At 40.7% G+C, this 18,830-nt stretch overlaps 1 protein-coding gene across 1 annotated transcript in view; it reads right to left on the reverse strand.

The window, feature by feature from the left end:
* OPHN1 (oligophrenin 1) overlaps positions 1 to 18,830 on the reverse strand; it is a 625,127-nt gene that overhangs the window by 103,340 nt on the left and 502,957 nt on the right. The window contains exon 19 of the mRNA XM_054716147.1: positions 15,327 to 15,486. Coding sequence (XP_054572122.1) covers positions 15,327 to 15,486 — 160 coding nt within the window. The remainder of the gene's footprint in view (positions 1 to 15,326; positions 15,487 to 18,830) is intronic.

Below are 18,830 nucleotides of genomic sequence, written 5' to 3' on the forward strand. Positions count from 1 at the left end.
AAGGTAATGGAAAGTAAGGATCTGAGACTAACATTGCTATATTCAGCAAGGCTATCATACAAAATAGATGGTCAAATAAAGAGTTTCCCCCCCCCCCAAAAAAAAAGGCTAAAAGAGTATATCATTACCAAGCTAGCATTACAAGAAATGCTAAAGGGAATGCTGTAATAATAATAAGAAACATAAACTGATGAAGAAAAACAGATCCAGAGACAGAGAAACATCGTACTGACCATCAAACCTTAGAGGGAAGGTAGGGGATGGTGGGGATAAGGGGGAGAGATCAACCAAAGGACTTGTATGCATGCATATAAGCCTAACCAATGGACACAGACAACAAGTGGGTGAGGGCATGAGTGGGGAGGATGGGGAAGTAATGGGGGGATAAGGACACATATGTAATACCTTGATCAATAAAGAAATTTAAAATAATAAAATAAAAAAGAGAGAGAGAGAAAAAGAAGAAACAGAGAGAGAAACCTAGCCATACAGAATTAAAAGGGCAATAAAAAAGTAGCTATCAACAATAACCCTAAATGTAAATGGATTAAATGCTATAATAAAAAAGCATAGGGTAAACCTATATGCACTGCTGGTGGGAATGCAGACTAGTACAGCCAATGTGGAAAAAAGTATGGAGTTTCCACAAAAAATTAATAATGGAACTCCCATTTGACCCAGTAATCCCACTTGTAGGAATATATCCCAAGAAATCAGAAACACCAATCAGAAAGGATATATGCACCCCTATGTTCATAGCAGCACAATTTACCATAGCTAAGATTTGGAAACAGCCTACGTGCCCATCAGCAGATGAATGGATTAGAAAACTGTGGTACATCTACACAATGGAATACTATGCTGCTGAAAAAAAGAAGGAACTCTTTCCATGTGCAACAGCATGGATGGACCTGAAGAGCATAATGCTAAGCAAAATAAACCAGTTGGAGAAAGATAAATACCACATGATCTCACTTATTTGTGTAATATAGTGATCAACATAAACCGATGAACAAAAATAGATCCAGAGACAGAGATGCATCAAACAGACTGTCAAACCTCAGATGGAAGGCAGGGGAGGGGGGTGGGGTAAGAGATCAACTAAAGGACTTATATGCATGCATATAAGCATTACCAATGGACACAGACACTAGGGGGGTGAGGACATGTTCTGGGAGGTGGGAGTGTCCAGGGAGAGGTCAATGGAGGAAAAAAATAATATTGTAATAGCTATGTACAGGACGGGGGAGGTAATTGAAATATAAGGGGGATCACTCTGTAAAATATATGATTGTCTAACCACAATATGTCATACACACACACACTAATAAAAGAGAAATATGTAAATTGACCGTACCTTCATGACACCCACCAGCCAATCAGGAGGGAATATCAAATTAGCAAGACAAAGATGGGAGCAGCCCTACCTCCCAGCCACTCCAGGCATGGAGTGAGTGGCCTGACGGGGGAGGACGCCTGCTATGAGGGGGAAGGCAAGGGGCGGTGAGAGCTACAGGAGCGGTGCTCAGACTGGAGCGAAGCGAAGACTCCGACCAGAGTGAAGCTAAGCCTGCAGACTCCGGCCAGAGTCAGCAAAGATTCCGGCTGGAGCAAAGGCAGAAGGTGGCCAGAGCGAAGGCTTGGGTCCCGGGTGCCGGAGGAAAACTGGTGCCAGCAGCCAGGTGAAGGAAGGCCTATTGCACGAATCTTTGTGCAATGGGCCTCTAGTGTGTGTGTGTGTGTGTGTGTGTGTGTGTGTGTGTGTGTGTGTGTGAGTGAAATAGGGACAGTTAGATCCTGCAGGTCTTCCAAGGGGTTGCCAATCCAGGCAGTCTAGATGGCAAAACCCCGCTGCCACCACAAACACTTTGGGGAGGACACCGGCGGCACAGAGACCATGCCATCTGAAGAACAGAACAGCTTGAGACTAGGATCCTAGCCTCACCACCACCCAGTCTGGTCTCAGTAGCAAACTGGGACCCTACAGACACTCGGGTAAAAGACCTGCAACCACAGCTGCAGACCCAGGGACACCAAGACTCCAGGCACCCTGGTCACAGATTTCTGTGAGTCACAAAGCCAATCCCCCTCCCTGCTGGCCCCAAGGCAGTGGCATAGGAACTACCAGACCCTCTCTGCACAATAGGGCTTTCTGTTCACACACAGCAGCGGCAGCACTACGTAAATTTGAGCCTTGGTGTGCTGACATGGGAAGTTTGTTTCCTGTGACCAGGCTCCGCGCCCATGCAGGGAGACAGCGCTGAATTTGAGCCTTGGGGCTCAAACCTGGGAAGTTTGTTCCCCATGTCCAGACCCTCCATCCAAGCAGGGAGGCTGCACTGAATTTGAACCTGGACGTGCGAACTCGGCGGGGGTGGTTGTCTCCCGCGATCAGGCTCCGCGTCCAGGCAGGGAGGCTGTGCTGAATTTGAGCTTAGGTGCACAAACTTGAGGAGATTATTTTCCACGACCATATCCTGCGCACACACAGGGAGACAGCGTTGCAGTTGAGCCTGGGGGCACAAACCTGGGGAGTTTGTTTCACATGTCCAGACCCTGCACCCAAAAAGGGAGGTGGCGCTGAATGTGAACCTAGACTTGTTAACTCGGGAAGTTTGTTTCCTGTGACCAGACTCTGCGCCCAGGCAGGAAGGCTATGCTGAATTTGAGCCTAGGTGCACAACCTTGGGGAGATTGTTTTCTGTGACCAGATCCCACGCCCACACAGGGAGACAGTACTAAATTTGAGACTGGGGGCACGAACCCGGGGAATTTGTTTACCATGACCAGACCCTGCACCAAAGCAGGGAGGCTGCGCTAAATCTGAACCTGAACATGCAAACTCAGGGGGTTTGTTTCCCATGACCAGACCCCATGCCCACACAGGGGGGCAGTGCTGAATTTGAGCCTGGGTACATGGACATGGGGAGTTTGTTTCCCGCAGTGCACACCCGCATGACCTGACCCCACACCCACCCTGGGCAGCAGTGCCACAGGACTTTGATTCAGGGCAAGCACACACAGAAGGCTGCTTTCCACAGGACAGGAGTGGAACTCCTACTGACACAGTGGGACTGTGCAACCCAGTCTCCCAAGCAGATTGGGGACCCTGAATCTCCACGCAAGAGGCAGCAATGGGCAACAGTGATTAGACTCTGTTTCTCATTGTGTGCTCCTAGGAACCCTGATTCCCAGTACATTCACACTAAGAGCCAGCGACTCCAATGCTTGGTGCATGTGCACATAGGACCCTGATTCTCAGTGCGAGGCTGCACCAAGCAAGAGAGACCCTGATACTCGATTCTCGGCGCAGTCACAGGGAGCCTCTGACTCCTGACATGCATTAGGGGACTTTGATTGTTGGCACACACCGGCAGGTTTTCTGTTTCAGCATGGTGCAGGCAGGGTCCCTGATTCTAGGTGCGCACACGAGGCCAAACTAAGCACCTGTGACTCTGACCCAGGGCAAGCGTGGCTCCAACAAACCCACAGCAGCCACACGTACTGTGTCAGAGCTCTTCAGTGACACTTGGGGGGTGAAAAACTCTTACTGCACATGGCCCAGGCCCCCACAACTTGACAACTGAACCTTCTGGTGATAATCAGAATGGGAAAACAACGAAACAATCCCCAGAGAAAAGAAAAAGAGGAATCGCCAAGAAAGAAAATAACTGAAACGGAAGCATGCAATGTGACAGAAAAATTCAGAGTAAGGGTCATACACTTCATACACTGGATGGGCAAGAAAATCAACAACCTATGCAAAAATCAGGAAGAAATGAAAAATAATATAGCTAAAATAAAAAACACCATGGAAGGCTTCAAAAGTAGACTAGAAGAAGCAGAGGACCGAATTAGTGAGTTAGAAGATAAAGTACAGAAACAAGTGCAATCTGAACAGCAACTGGAGAAAAAAAATTAAAAAGCAGGAGGAGAGCCTAAGGGAGATTTGGGACAACATGAAATGAAGTAACATACATACAATAGGGCTGCCAGAAGGACAAGAAGAGCAGCAAGGATAAGAAAATTTATTTGAAGAAATAATGACAGAAAAGGTCCCTGATATGGGGAAGAACAAAGTTACACAAGTACAGAGAGTCCAAAACAAGATTAATTCCAAAAGACCCACACCAAGACATGCCATAATTACAATGGCAAATGTTAACGACAAGAGAGAATCTTAAAGGCTGCAAGAGAGAGACAGAGTGTTACCAACAAAGGATCCCCCATCAGATTATCAAATGATTTCTCAACAGAAACACATAAAGCCAGAAGGGAATGGAAGGAGATATACAAAGTGATGCAAAGCCTGGGACTGAATCCAAGAATACTCTATCCAGCAAGACTTTCAATCAAAATTGAAGGAGAAATCAGGAGCTTCGCAGATAAAAACAAGCTAAGGGAGTTTATCGTTATCAAGCCAGCAATGTAAGAAATGCTAAAGGGAATGCTGTAAAAAAAAGAAACAAAAAGGTAAGAAGGAACACAGACTCAAAAAATAGAAATGGCTACAAACAAGTACCTTTCAATAATAACTTTAAACGTAAAAAGACTAAATGCTCCAATCAAAAGAAATCGAGTGTCTGAATGGATAAAAAAACATGACCCATATATATGCTGTCTACAAGAGATCCACCTCAGAACAAGAGACTCACACAGACTGAAAGTGCAGGGATCGAAAAATATCTTTCAGGAAAACGGAAATGAAAAAAGCTGGGGTACTCATACTTATATCTGACAAAAGAGACCTCAAAGTGAAGGCCATAAGAAGAGATAAGGAAGGCCACTTCATAATACTAAAGGGATCGATACAACAAGAGGATATAACCCTGATAAACATATATGAACCCAATGCAGGAACACCCAAATACATAAGAAACAACAACAACCAACTGGAAGATATCAAGGAAGATATTGAAAACAATACAATCATAGTAGGGGACTTTAATGCACCACTGACATCACTGGATAAATACTCTAGACAAAAAATCAGCAAAGAAACAGCAATCCTAAATGACTCACTAGATCAGATGAACTTAATTGACATCTTCAGAACATTTCGCCCCAAAGCCACGGAATATACATTCTTCTCAAGTGCATATGGGACATTTTCAAAAATAGACCACATATTGGGTCACAAGCAAAGCCTTCCCAAATTCAAGAGGATTGAAATCATACCAAGCATCTTCTCAGACCACAATGGCATAATATTAGAAATACACTACAATAAAAACAATCCAAAACACTCAAACACTTGGAAGCTGAATAGCAAGCTATTAAATATTGATTGGGTTACCAATGAGATCAAAGAAGAAATTAAAAACATCCTAGAAACTAATGACAATAAAAGCACAACAATCCAAAATCTATGGGACACAATGAAAGCAGTCCTGAGAGGAAAATATATAGCTCTACAGGCCTATCTCAAAAAAAAACAAGAAAAAATGGTAATAAATAATCTAACCTTGCAACTTAAAGAATTAGAAAGAGAGCAACAAGAAAATACCAGAGTGAGCAGAAGGAAGGAGATAATAAATATCAGAGCAGAAATAAATGACATACAGACCAAAAAAAAACAACACAAAAGATTAATGAAACAAAGAGCTGGTCCTTTGAAAGGATAAACAAGATTGATGAACCTCTAGCCAGGCTCACCAAGAAGCAAAGAGAGAGGACCCAAATAAACAAAATCAGAAATGAAAGAGGAGAAATAACAACAGACCCCATGGAAATACAAAGGATTGTTAAAAAATACTATGAACAACTCTATTCCAACAAACTAGACAATCTGGAGGAAATGGACATATTCCTAGAAAAATACAACCTTCCAAAACTCAATCAGGAAGATTCTAAAAATCTCAATTGGCCGATAACTATGGAAGAAATTGAAGCCGTCATCAAAAAGCTACCAGTAAACAAAAGCCCAGGGCCAGATGGCTTCACAGGGGAGTTATACCAAACATTCAAGGAAGAACTAAAACCTATCCTCCTCAGACTATTCCAAGAAATTCAAGAGGAAGGAACACTTTCTAGCTCATTCTATGAAACCAGCATCACCCTAATATGAAAACCAGATAAAGACAACACAATGAAAGAGAATTATAGGCCAATATTCCCCATGAATATAGATGTCAAAGTACTCAACAAAATTCTAGCAAATCGCATCCAGCAGTACATCAGAAAGATCATACACCATGACCAAGTAGGATTTATCCTGGGGATGCAAGGATGGTACAATATTCGCAAATCAATAAACGAGATACATCACATAAACAAATTGAGGGATAAAAATCACATAGTCATATCAATTGATGCAGAAAAAGCATTTGACAAATTCCAACACCCTTTCTTGATAAAAACTCTCAGCAAGGTGGCAATAGAAGGATCATACCTCAACATAATAAAAGTCATATATGACAAACCCACAGACAACCTCACACTCAATGGACAAAAACGAAAACCATTTCCCCTAAGAAAAGGAACAAGACAGGGATGTCCACTCTTACCACTCCTGTTCGACATAGTACTGGAAGTACTAGCCTTTGCTATCAGACAAGAAGAAGAAATAAAAGGCATCCAAATTGTAAAAGAAGAAGTAAAACTGTCCTTATTTGCAGGTGTCATGATACTGTACATAGAAAACCCTAAAGACTCCATCAAAAATTATTAGACTTAAATGAATTTGGCAATGTAGCAGGATACAAAATTAATGTCAAGAAATCTATGGCATTTATATACATCAATAGTGAACTTACAGAAAGATTGACTAAAAAAGCAAGCCCATTTACCATTGCACCAAAAAAATTTAAGATACCTAGGAATAAACTTAACTAAGGAGGTAAAAGACCTATATGTGAAAAACTACAGCACACTGAAAAAAGAGATAGAGGAAGACAAAAAGAGATGGAAGATCATACCATGTTCATGGTTTGGTAGAATCAACATCATCAAAATGTCCATACTACCCAAAGCAATCTATAGATTCAATGCAATCCCCATTAAAATACCAACAGTATATTTCACAAACCTAGAACAAACTCTCCAAAATTCATGTGGAATAAAAAAAGACCCCAAATAGCTGCAACAATCCTGAGAAAGAACGCTGCTATAAAAAAAGAAGAAACTTTTACCATTTGCAGCAGCATGGATGGACCTGGAGAGCATTATGTTAAGTGAAATTAGCTAGGCAATGAAAGAAAAATATCACATGATCTCACTCATTTATGGAAAATAAAGAACATTATAACCTGACGAACAAAAAGATAGATACAGAGGCAGTAAAGCACCGAACAGACTGTCAAATTACAGCGGGAAGGCTGGGGAGTATTGGGGAGGCGGGGAAAGAGATCAACCAAAGGACTTGTATGCATGCATTTAAGCACACCAATGGACACAAGACACTGGGGAAGGGATGAGGGCATGTGACAGGGGGTAAGGGAGGCTGGGGGAAGGTCAATGGGGGAAAAAAGGAGATATATGTACTACTATATGTAATACTTTAAACAATAAAAAAAAGAAAAAGAATTCTAAAAATAAAAATTTTCTTTTTAAAAAAAGCCCTTGTCCGGACGGCTTCACAGGGGAGTTTTACCAAACATTCAAGGAAGAAATAACACCTGTCCTCCTCAGACTATTCCAATAAATTCAAGAGGAATGATCAAGACCAAGCTCTTTCCATAAGGCCAGCATTAACCGAATTCCAAAACCAGATGAAGGCACTACAAAGAAAGGGAACTACAGACCTATATCCCTAATGAACTTAGCTGATAAATCCTCAACATTTTAGGAAATCCGATTCAGCAATGCATTAAAGAGATCATACACCATGACCCAGTTGGATTTATTCTGGGGATGCATAGCTGGGACAATATTTGCAAATCAATAAATGTGATAAAGCACATAAACAGATTGTAAGACAAAAATCACATGATCATAATGCTCTCTAGTTCACTGGAAGATTTTTTATTGCTGTTTCAATTTCATCAGTAGTTATTGGCCTATTCAGGTTTTTTTATTCTTCCTGATTGAGTTTTGGAAGCTTGCATTTTTCTAGGAATATGTCCATTTCATCAAGTTTGTCCAGTTTGTCGAAGTAAAGTTGTTCATAGTATTTTTTTTTACAATCCTTTGTGGGGTCAGTTGTTACTTCACCTCTTTCATTTCTGATTTTGTTTATTTGGGTCCTCTCTTTGTTTCTTGGTGAGCCTGGCTAGAGGTTTATAAATCTTGTTTATCCTTTCAAAGAACTAGCTCTTGGTTTCACTGATCTTTTGTATTTTTTTTTTGTCTCTATGTCGCTTATTTCTGCTCTGATCTTTATTATTTCCTTCCTTCTGATTACTCTGGGTTTTTCTTGTTGCTCTCTTTCTAATTCTTTAAGTTGTGAGCATGATACTAAGCAAAATAAGCCAGTCAGAGAAAGATAAATATCATATGATCTCACTCATTTGTGGAATATAATGAAAAACATAATCTGATGAACAAAAATAGAACCAGAGACATAGAAGCATCGAACAGACTGTACAACCTATAAGGGAAGGTGTGGGGGGGTGAGGGGGTAAGAGATCAATCAAGGACTTGTATACATGCATATGAGCAAAATGGACACAGACAGTAGCGGGGTGAGGGCTTGTGCTTGGGGGAGGAGGAAGTGGGGGAGAGGTCAATGGAGGAAAAAAAAGACTCATGTAATACTTTAAACAATGAAGAATTTTTAAAAAATCACATGATCATATCAATTGCAGAAAAAGCATTTGACAAAATCCAACACTCTTTTTTGATGAAAATTCTCTGCAAAGTGGGAATAGAAGTATCATACCTCAACATAATAAAAGCCCTATATGACCAACCTACAGCCAACATCATACTCAATGGGTAAATACTAAAAACCATTTCCCCTAAGAACAGGAACAAGACAGGGATGCCCCTTTCCCCACTCCTGTTCAAGATAGTACTGGAAGTGTTAGCAATAGTGATCAGATAAGGAAAATAAATAAAAGGCATCAAATTGGAAAGGAGGAAATAAAACACTCATTATTCACAGATGACATGATATTGTACATAGAAATCCCTAAAGACGGCACCAAAACCCACTAGATTTAATAAATGAATTTGGCAACGTAGCAGGATACAAAAGTAATACCCAGAAATCTATGGCATGTTTATATACCAATAAGGAACTCTCAGAAAGAGAAACTGAACAAACAATCCCATTTACCACTGCAACAAAAATATTGATACTTAGGAATAAACTTAACCAAGGAGGTATAAGACCTGTACTCAGAAAACTATAGGACATTGAATGTAGAGATAGAGGAAGTTTTAAAGAAGTAGAATAATATACTGTGCTCATTAATTGGTAAAATCAACATCACTAAAATATCCATACTACCCAAAGTAATCTATAGATTCAATACAATCCTGATTAAAATATCAATGGCATATTTCACAGACCAAGAACAAACACTCCAAAAATTCATGTGGAATAATAAAAAGAAAAAAAGATGCCGAATAGCCACAGCAATATTGAGAAAGAAGAATAAAGTTGGCAGGATCACAATATCATACATCAAGTTCTACTCCAAAGCCACTGTATTCAAAACAGCCTGGCACTGGTACAAGAACAGGCATATAGACCAATAGAATAGAACAGAGACCCTAGAAATCAACCCAAGCTTTTATCCTCAATTAATATTTGACAAAGGATCCATAGCCTATTTGATTCAGTGGATAGAGCGTTGGCCTGTGGACTGAAGGGTCCCGGGTTCAATTCTGGCAAGGGGAACATGCTTGGGTTACAGGCTCGATCCCGAGTAGGGGGCATGCAGGAGGCTGCTGATCAATGATTTCCTCTCATCATTGATGTTTCTCTCTCTCTCCCCCTCTCCCTTCCTCTCTGAAATCAATAAAAAATATTTTTAAAACTATTTCACAAAGGAGGCAAGAACATACAATGGAGTCAAGACAGTCTCTTCAATAAACGGTGTTCGGAAAACAGGACAGGTACATGCAAAAAAATGAAGCTATACCACCAACTTAAACCACACACAAGAATAAATTCAAAATGGATAAAAGACTTAAATGTAAGATGTAAAACCATAAAAATCTTAGAAGAAAAAGAAAAGAAAAATAAATCTTAGAAGATACCATAGGCAGCAAAATCTCAGACATCTCTCATAGCGATATGTTTACCCATACATCTCCTTGGACAATGGAAACTAAGAACAAAATGAACAAATGGAACTACATCAAAATAAAAAGCTTCTGCACAGCAAGAGAAACCACCAACAAAATAACAAGAGAGCCCACTGCATGGGAAAACATATTTGCCAATTATATTTGAGATAAGGTTTTAATCTCCCAAATTTACAGAGAACTCATACTTAACAAAAGGAAGACAAACAATCTAATTTAAAAAAATGAGCAGAGGACCTGCATAGACACTTCTCTAAAGCAGACATACAAATGGCCATAAGACATATGAAAAAATGCTCAAAGTCACTAGTCATCAGAGAAATGCAAATTAAAACCACAGTGAGATATCACCTTATAAGTATCAAAATTGCTAACATCAACAAATCAACAAACAACAAGTTGTGGGTGAAGATGTGGAGAAAAGAAAACCCTAGTACACTGCTAGTGGGAATGCAGATTGATGCAGCCACTATGGAAAACAGTACAGAGATTCCTCAAAAAATTAAAAATGGAACTCCCATAGATCCAGTGATCCCACTTCTGGGAATTTATCCTAAGAATCCCAAAACACCAATCAGAAAGGATATATGAACCCCTGTGTTCATAGCAGTGTTATTTACAATAGATAAGATTTGGCAACAGCCCAAGTGCCCAACAGTGGATGAGTGGATAAAAAACTGTGGGACATTTACACAATGGAATACTATGCAGCTGTAAAAATGAGGGATCTCTTATCCTTCGGGACAGCATGGATGGACCTGGAGAATATCATGCTAAGTAAAATAAGCCAATCTGAGAAAGACAAATATAACATAATCTCACTTTTTTGTGGATTCTAATGAACAAAACAAATTGGCCAACAAAATAAGACTGGAAGCATGGAGGCATGGAACAGACTGACATACCTCCATGTGGGGGTGGGCAGGCAAGGAGAGATAAACCAAAGAATTGATATACTTATATGCATAGCCCATTGGTATGGACAATAGAGTGGTGAAGACCTAGGGGTGGGTAAGGGCTAGGCAGAGGGGGGGAAAGGGGTGGAGAATGAGAGACATGTGTAATACTGTCAACTACAAAATAAATAAAAAAATAAAAGATAAAAAGAAAAACCTTTGGAGAGCTGGAATTTTGAGTTCTAATTCTCCGGTCTTCTGTTTTGGCTCCCTGATAATAAATGGCTTTAATTTCTCTACTGCAAAAAAATAAATTAATTAAATTATTTTTTGCATGTTGGCTTTGTATGCTGTGGCATTGATAAACTCCCTTATTAGTTCAAGGAGCATTTTTATAGATACTTTGGGATTTGCTATATAGAAAGTCATCCCATTGGCAATAGGGAAAGTTATATTGGTTCCTTTCTGACCTATATGTGTTTTTTTTTGCTTGTTTTACATATATATAATTGTATTGATTTCAGAGAGGAAGGGAGAGGGAGAGAGAGATAGAAACATCAATGATGAGAGAGAATCATTGATCGGCTGCCTCCTGCATGCCCGACACTGGGGATCGACTCCATGTGCCCTGACGAGGAATCGAACCCTGACCTCTTAGTTTATAGGTCAACACTCAACCACTGAGCCATGCAGGCTGGGCTCTGTATGTGTTTTTTAAATTGAATTTATTAGGGTGACATTGGTTAATAAAATTACACAGATTCCAAGTATACAATTCTACAATACATCATCTGTATATTGTATTGTGTATTTACCACCCCAAGTCAAATCTCCTTCCATCACCATTTATCCCCCCTTTATTCTTCTATACCTCCACCAACCCCTTTCCTTTTAGTAATTACCACAATATTGCCTGTGTCTATAAGGTTTGTTTTCTTAATCCCTTCACCTATTTCACAAATCTCAGCATAGTCTTAATTTTTTTAGGAACCTCCATACTATTTTCCCTAATGAATGTACCAGTTTACATTCCCACTGGCAATGAATGAGGGTTCCTTTTTCTCCACAACCTCTCCAACACTTGTTATTACTTTTCTTGTTGATAATAGCCATTCTAGCAGGAGTGAGGTGGTATTTCACTGGAGTTTTGATTTGCATTTTCCTAATAGTGAAGTTGAACATATTTTCATATATCTGTTGGACATTTGTATATCTTCTTTGGAGAAGTGTCTATTCAGATCCTCTGCTCAGTTTATAAATGGATTCTTTTTTGGTATTGAGTTGTATGAATTCTTAATATATTTTGGCTGTTAACTCCTTATCAGAGCTGTTGTTTGCAAATATCTTCTCCCATTCAGTCGGTTGTTTTTTTATTCTGTTTGGAGTTTCTTTTGCTGTGCAGAAGCTTTTTAGTTTGACATAGTCCCATTTGTTTATTTTTGCCTTTACTTCTTTTGCCTTTGGGGTCAAATTCATAAAATGTCCTCTATGCCCAAGGTCCATAAGTTTAATATCTATGTTTCCTTCTGTGTAATTTATTGTTTCAGATATTGCATTTAGGTCTTTGATTTATTTTGAGTTAATATTTGTATATGATTTCACTTACATGTGGAATCTAAAAAACAAAATAAATGAACAAACAAAACAACAAACTCATAGATACAGAGAACAAAATGTTTGTTGCCAGGTAAGAAGGGGGTGTGAGGCTGGGTGAAAAAAGTTCAGGGATTAGAAAGTACAAATTGACAGTTACAAAGTAGTTACAGACTACAATAGTCATCAATATTGTAATAACAACATATGGTATTGGGGGGGGGGTACTAGACTTATCAGGGGAATCATGTTGTAAGTTATATAGTCTAACCACTATGCTATATAACTGAAATCAATCTAATATTGAATGTCAAATTTAATTGAAATGTGAAAAATAAATGAAACTGTAAAACCACTTCCCTTCTCTGCTTTATTTTTTTCTTAAAGCTTCTTATAATTAGATCAAGTAAAAAAGTATAAATAAGGATAGAGACAGAACCTAACATACTATATATGCTACTAATTTTAAATACAAACTGTTTTTCTACTTTCTTTAGAATATAAAGTTACGAGGGCTGTATCTCCAGTGCTTTAAACAGTACTTGGCAAATAATAAGTACTCAATACATATTTATTGAATAAATCAATCAATCAGTTAATAAATGACATCTGGACTTTAGACCAATGGTCAGGGAATTATAGCCTACAGGCCTCCTGCCTGCTTGTAAATAGAACTTTATTAAAATACTAGAGGCCTGGTGCATGAAATTTGTGCACTGGGGAGGGGGGGTGGTTGTCCCTCAGCCTGGCCTGCACCCTCTCCAATCTGGGACCCCTCAAGGGATGTCCAACTGCCAGTTTGCAGGGATCGGGCCTAAACTGGCAGCTGGACATCGCTCTCACAATCCAGGACTGCTGGCTCTTAACCACTCGCCTGCCTGCCTGCCTGATTGCCCTTAACCGCTTCTGCCTGCCAGCGTGATAGCCCCCTAACCACTACCCTGCTGGCCTGATTGACCAAACTGCTCCCATGCCAGCCCTATCACTCCCAACTGCCCTCCCCTGCCGGCCTGATTGCCCCCAACTGCCCTACCCTGCTGGCCATCTTGTGACAACATGGGGCAGCCATCTTGTGACAACATGGAATGGCCATCTTGTGATGACATGGGGGTGGCTATCTTGTGATGACGTGGGGCAGCCAACTTGTGATGACATGGGGGTGGCCATCTTGTGGCAGCTATCTTGTGATGACGTGGGGGCAGCCATTTTGTGACAACATGGGGTGGCCATCTTGTGATGACATGGGGGTGGCCATCTTTTGAGGGCATGAGGGTCAATTTGCATATTTCCTCTTTATTATATAGGATTCACTTGTTTACATGTTGTGTATGGCTTTCCCAATACACAGGTGTATGTGAGTAGTTGTGACAGAGTTCTATAACCTGCAAATTCTAAAATATTTACTATATGGTTCCTTAAGAAAAGGTTTGCCAATCCTGGTTTAAATTCAGAATCAATCTTTCAGGAATCTCTAATCCAACCTACCTAAAACTGAGCTTTTTTGTACCTCACTAAAAGTTTCCCATTCTGTATTTATTTGTATGAAATAATGGGCACATGGATGCCCCCCACCAAAAAAAAAAAAACCTATACTTCCCTGACTCTCTTCTAGCTAGATGTGACCATGAGATTAAATTCTGACAAATAGTAAGTTAATGAAAGTAATATGTATGACTTTCAGGACAAGACTTTAAAGGAAAGAACTGTATCCTCTACTTCCCTTTATTTCATCCTTCTCAGTTGATATAATATAGAAGATATTTGGCCATGCACATGAAGCAGTACCTTAGCAATGGCAGAGAAAAAAGGAAAAAACCTGCGTTTGTGCCCATCAAGTCACCATACTGGCCCTGGAACACCTTGCTGGACTATTCCACAACAAAGAAATAAATGTCTCTTGTGTTGGAGCCAGAGTGTTTATATGTTGAGTCTTAGAAGACTAACTTCTATCTAATGTAACACATCTGGTGGACATTATATTTCAACTGTGGATACCACCTGGATTATATCATCAGTCTCATCCACTTGCAGAAAAGTTTTTATTGAATTATGCCCTATTAGGATGGCATTGGCTATTACAAAGTGTAGAATCAAATGTAGGAACATCTGAAGCAAGTGCACAAGACTTGTCAATAAATAATTTTTGTCTTGCCTCATTCCTGGGTTCATTTTCTGTCTCTATCCTTATTTATACTTTTTTACTTGACCTAATTATAATGTACACTACCTCATATTTTACATATCGTAAAAAATATAGCACTTTAAATTATTTCAGAATGATATAGGTTTAACTAAGTATAGGTATGGCTTTCTTTATAATTTCATTGTACATATAGCTATCATTTCCTTTGTTTAAATGTCTATCACCATATTACACTGGTAACTCCTTATAGTTTTAGTGATATTTTTCTCCTTCTATACCATGAGCATGGTGCTTGATAATGAAATAGTTACATAATTAAGCAATATTTGATGAATAAATTAATTTCACAGTGGCAAACATGTTGTTAAATGTAATTGTGCCATAATGGAATTTCCTTCCATTATCAACTTGACCCAGGAAAGGAGACACAACTCTAAAAGGGAGCTAGGAAAAAGTGTTACATGTTTGGAGGAGTGGTGGTGAGGGCAGGAAATACATACCTTTACAAAGTGCTCAATTAGGATTTCTACCACAATGTTCTGGAATTTGATATTCATCATGGCAGCCACAGTATCCTCCTGAGCTCTCATCAGTGTGGGACCAAAGATTACCCCCATGTTGGAGGGGGTCATAAAATTATCTTTGCTGTGCTCACACACACTGCCAAAAGAGAAAAAAAAATTATTAACAAGATTTTCACCAAGACTGTTAGATGACACAGAGGGTAATCGAAATTAAAATGTAGAAGAAAAAAAAGCTGTAAATTGGGGAGAAAACATTATATAGGAAACAACTAGAAAAGAATACAAGACAGTATATAATTAGGGGCCAAAGTGAGATATAACTTAGTACTAGTAGCACTGTAGAAGCTAAGAGAAGGTGGTTGGGGAGCTATACTAAGAAAATATTTGGAAAGAAAAGAGAGAAGCAATATGGCATTCCAGGCAAGGGGTATCTATACTAATAAAAGGGTAACATGCTAATTAGGGCGGATATCTTCAGACAAAGCCACAGGGGCTGCGAGGCCCCAGGGCTCAGGCAGTCATGGGCTCAGGCAGCTGCAAGGCCCAGGGTAGGTAGGATAGAATACAATAGGAGGGGATAAGGAAGGAGAGGGAGAGAAAGGAAGGCCTGCATGCAGACAGGCCTAGAGGAGAAACAGAAAGACAGAAAGGGAAGGAGAAAAAGATGCAGGAATGGAAAAGGGAAGGAAACGTGGGGCTGCAGGCTGGAGTGGGTGGTGACCACAGGGGACAGAGCAGGTGCACCCAGCGAGGGGTGGGGCACAGGCTGCATGGAGCAGGGAGCCCCACCCAGATGCGGAAGGAGGGTGGTGGCCCCACAGGTCCGGATGGAGGGGTGGAGGCACTCCTGCTTCTAGGCAGCAGTACCCCGGCCCAGTGGGCCTTGGCCACCCTCGCTGGGCTGGGAGCCCTGCACTAGGAGGGGAGGCACAGCTTAGCTGGGGCAGAGTCGGACACTAAGGAGGGTAGCCTCAAAGACACTGGCCAGGGTTAGGTTGGTGGCACGTCAAGTGTAGTTTGTTGACTAGAAGTTGGGGCATCCTGCGCAGAGAATGAGAAGAGAACCGGGGCGGGGAGGCCGGGGGAGGGGGGAGGGCAGCGAAAGCCTGGCCTGGGCAGGGCCCTGGGCTGGGGGTTTACGCGCCCCCCACACATACACCGGAAGCTTTAATATCAAAGTGTGATCAGGCTGGGCTGGAAGCAGGTCCCAGAGAGGAAAGAGGAAAGTTTAAAAGAGAAACCAGTGAACATGGGGGGGGGGTAATAATAAGGAAGGAGGGAGGGAGGCAGGTTTCAGGCTCAAGGGAAAGGTGAATGGGGGGAGGGTGGGAGGAGTAAGAAGGAGACAGATACAGGGAATGAAGGGAGAGAAGGGAGGAGGGAGGGAGCAAAGGGAGGGAGGGAAAGAAAACCAGAAAGAGAAGGATGCTAAAATGGGGTGAGGCCAGGAAAATAGTCAAATAAAAAGAAGAAATAGAATGTGAGAGTGAGGGGAGTTTAAAAGGAGGAGTTAGTAAGAAAATTAAGTACAGGATGATTTTTAAAAAATGTATTTTTATTGAGTGTGATTTTTAAGTGGAGAAGTCAGTACTAAGAAAAGCATAGAGAGAGAGAGAGAGAGAAAGTATTTTTTTTTAATTAGCCTATAAAAAGAGTAAAAGAGTGAGGGAGGAGGGGGAAGAATGGGAAAGAAGGGAAAGAGGGACAGAAGAACTTTATAAAGGAGTCAGTAGAGAGCAGAGTTAAAGAAGGAAAGAGGATGTATGAGTGAACTGTAGGAGCTATAATGAAAATCAAGTATAGTTGTCTACTGGGGACAGATTTTAAAAGCAGGAGTCAGAAAAGAAAAAAGATAAATGATAGTGAATAATTAGGCGGATAGATAGATATTAAAAAAGTGGAAGTAGAGAAGAATGTATGGGAAAGGTAGGATGAGAGAGAAAGAGGAAGGAAAGAAAGGTTTTTAAAAGGGGAGCCTGTAGAGCTTAAAAGGAGGATGGCAAGAAGGAAGGAATGGGGGAGGGAGCAAAGCAGGTCCAAGGAAGGAAGTGAAGAAAAATATTAAGGTGGGAAGGAAGGAAAAGGGGAGGGAGGGAAGGGGTAAAGATAAAGGAAAGAAGAAATGTGGGGAGGGAGGGAGGGTAGGAGAAAGATGGGAAGAAGGATGATGGAACAGAAGTAGGAAATAAGGAGGAAAGAAAAGTTTATAAATGAAGGAAAAAGTGTTACATAAAGGAGAGAGAAAAATTGTGTGAGAGGGAGAAGCCAATAAGGAAGTCAAATACAATTGTGTGTGAAGGGGATACGATTTAAAAAAAGAGAGAGAGAGAGAGAGAGAGAGAGAAGAGAGAGAGAGAGAGAGAGAAGTTAATAAAAAAATACAATAAAGATAGCTAGGTAGGTGTGTGGATGAATAGACACATGCACAGGTAGATAGAACTAATTTGAAAAAGGAGAAACCAGTAAATAGTAAAAGTAGAGAGTTAGAAAAGAAAAGAGAAGAAATGAAAAATGTTAAAAGTGGTCAGTAAATAGAGGGTAAAAGAAGAGATGGGATGGAATAAAGTGGAGAAGGGTAACAAGAGTGAGGGAAAAGTAACAAGAGTTAGGGAAGAGTAACAAGAGTGAGGGAAAAGGGATAGAGAAAAATAAGTTTTAAAAGGAGAGCAGAAAAGAAAATACTTTTTAAAAAAAATTAGAGAGAGAATGTGTGCAAGAGAAATTTTAAAAAGGATGAGCCAGGAAAAAGAGACAATAGGAGGAAGAAATGAGAAGTTTAAGAGTAGGAGTCAGTAAGAAAAGAATTCAGTTCAATGGGATGATGAGGCTGTAACCTTCTGCCTCTGGGATAATAAGTCACTTTAGCTATCTAGCTCCCTCTACCTGCAACATTTAACTTTTACTTCCAGTAGAAAGTTTCAGGTAGGCATCTCAAACAGTGGCCACCTCAAATGCTTTTTGAAAAATAAAATATAAAAGAAATTATTGTGAAATAGACGTATCTTATATAATAAAAGGATGCAAATCGACCATACTGGGAGAATGACCAGACACTACTATGATGCACACTTACCACCAGGGTGCAAGCGCAGTGGCCCGCCTCCGCAGCCACAGTCAGACATCCCCTGAGGACTCCGGGACTGTGAAAGGGTGCAGGCTTGGCTGAGGGACACATCCCCGACCCTCAGTGCACGAATGTCGTACACCAGGCCTCTAGTCCTATATAATAAAAGCCTAATATGCAAATTGTCCCTCAACCAGGAGTTCGACTGCTCACTATAACGTGCGCTGACCACCAGGGGGTGGTGCAGAACATGGCACTGCAACCTCTCGCTGGCTACCTGGGGATGGGGGTGATGGGGACAGAGGTGTGGTGAGAATGCAGGGTATACATCAAGCTTGCTCTCACTACCCCTGCTACCCTCCCCTGGGATGCCAGGGCTCAAGCGTCGGGGAAGCCCCCCATGCTCAGGTGCCTGG

Source organism: Eptesicus fuscus, chromosome 1, assembly GCF_027574615.1.
Source record: "Eptesicus fuscus isolate TK198812 chromosome 1, DD_ASM_mEF_20220401, whole genome shotgun sequence".
NCBI classification, from domain to species: domain Eukaryota; kingdom Metazoa; phylum Chordata; class Mammalia; order Chiroptera; family Vespertilionidae; genus Eptesicus; species Eptesicus fuscus.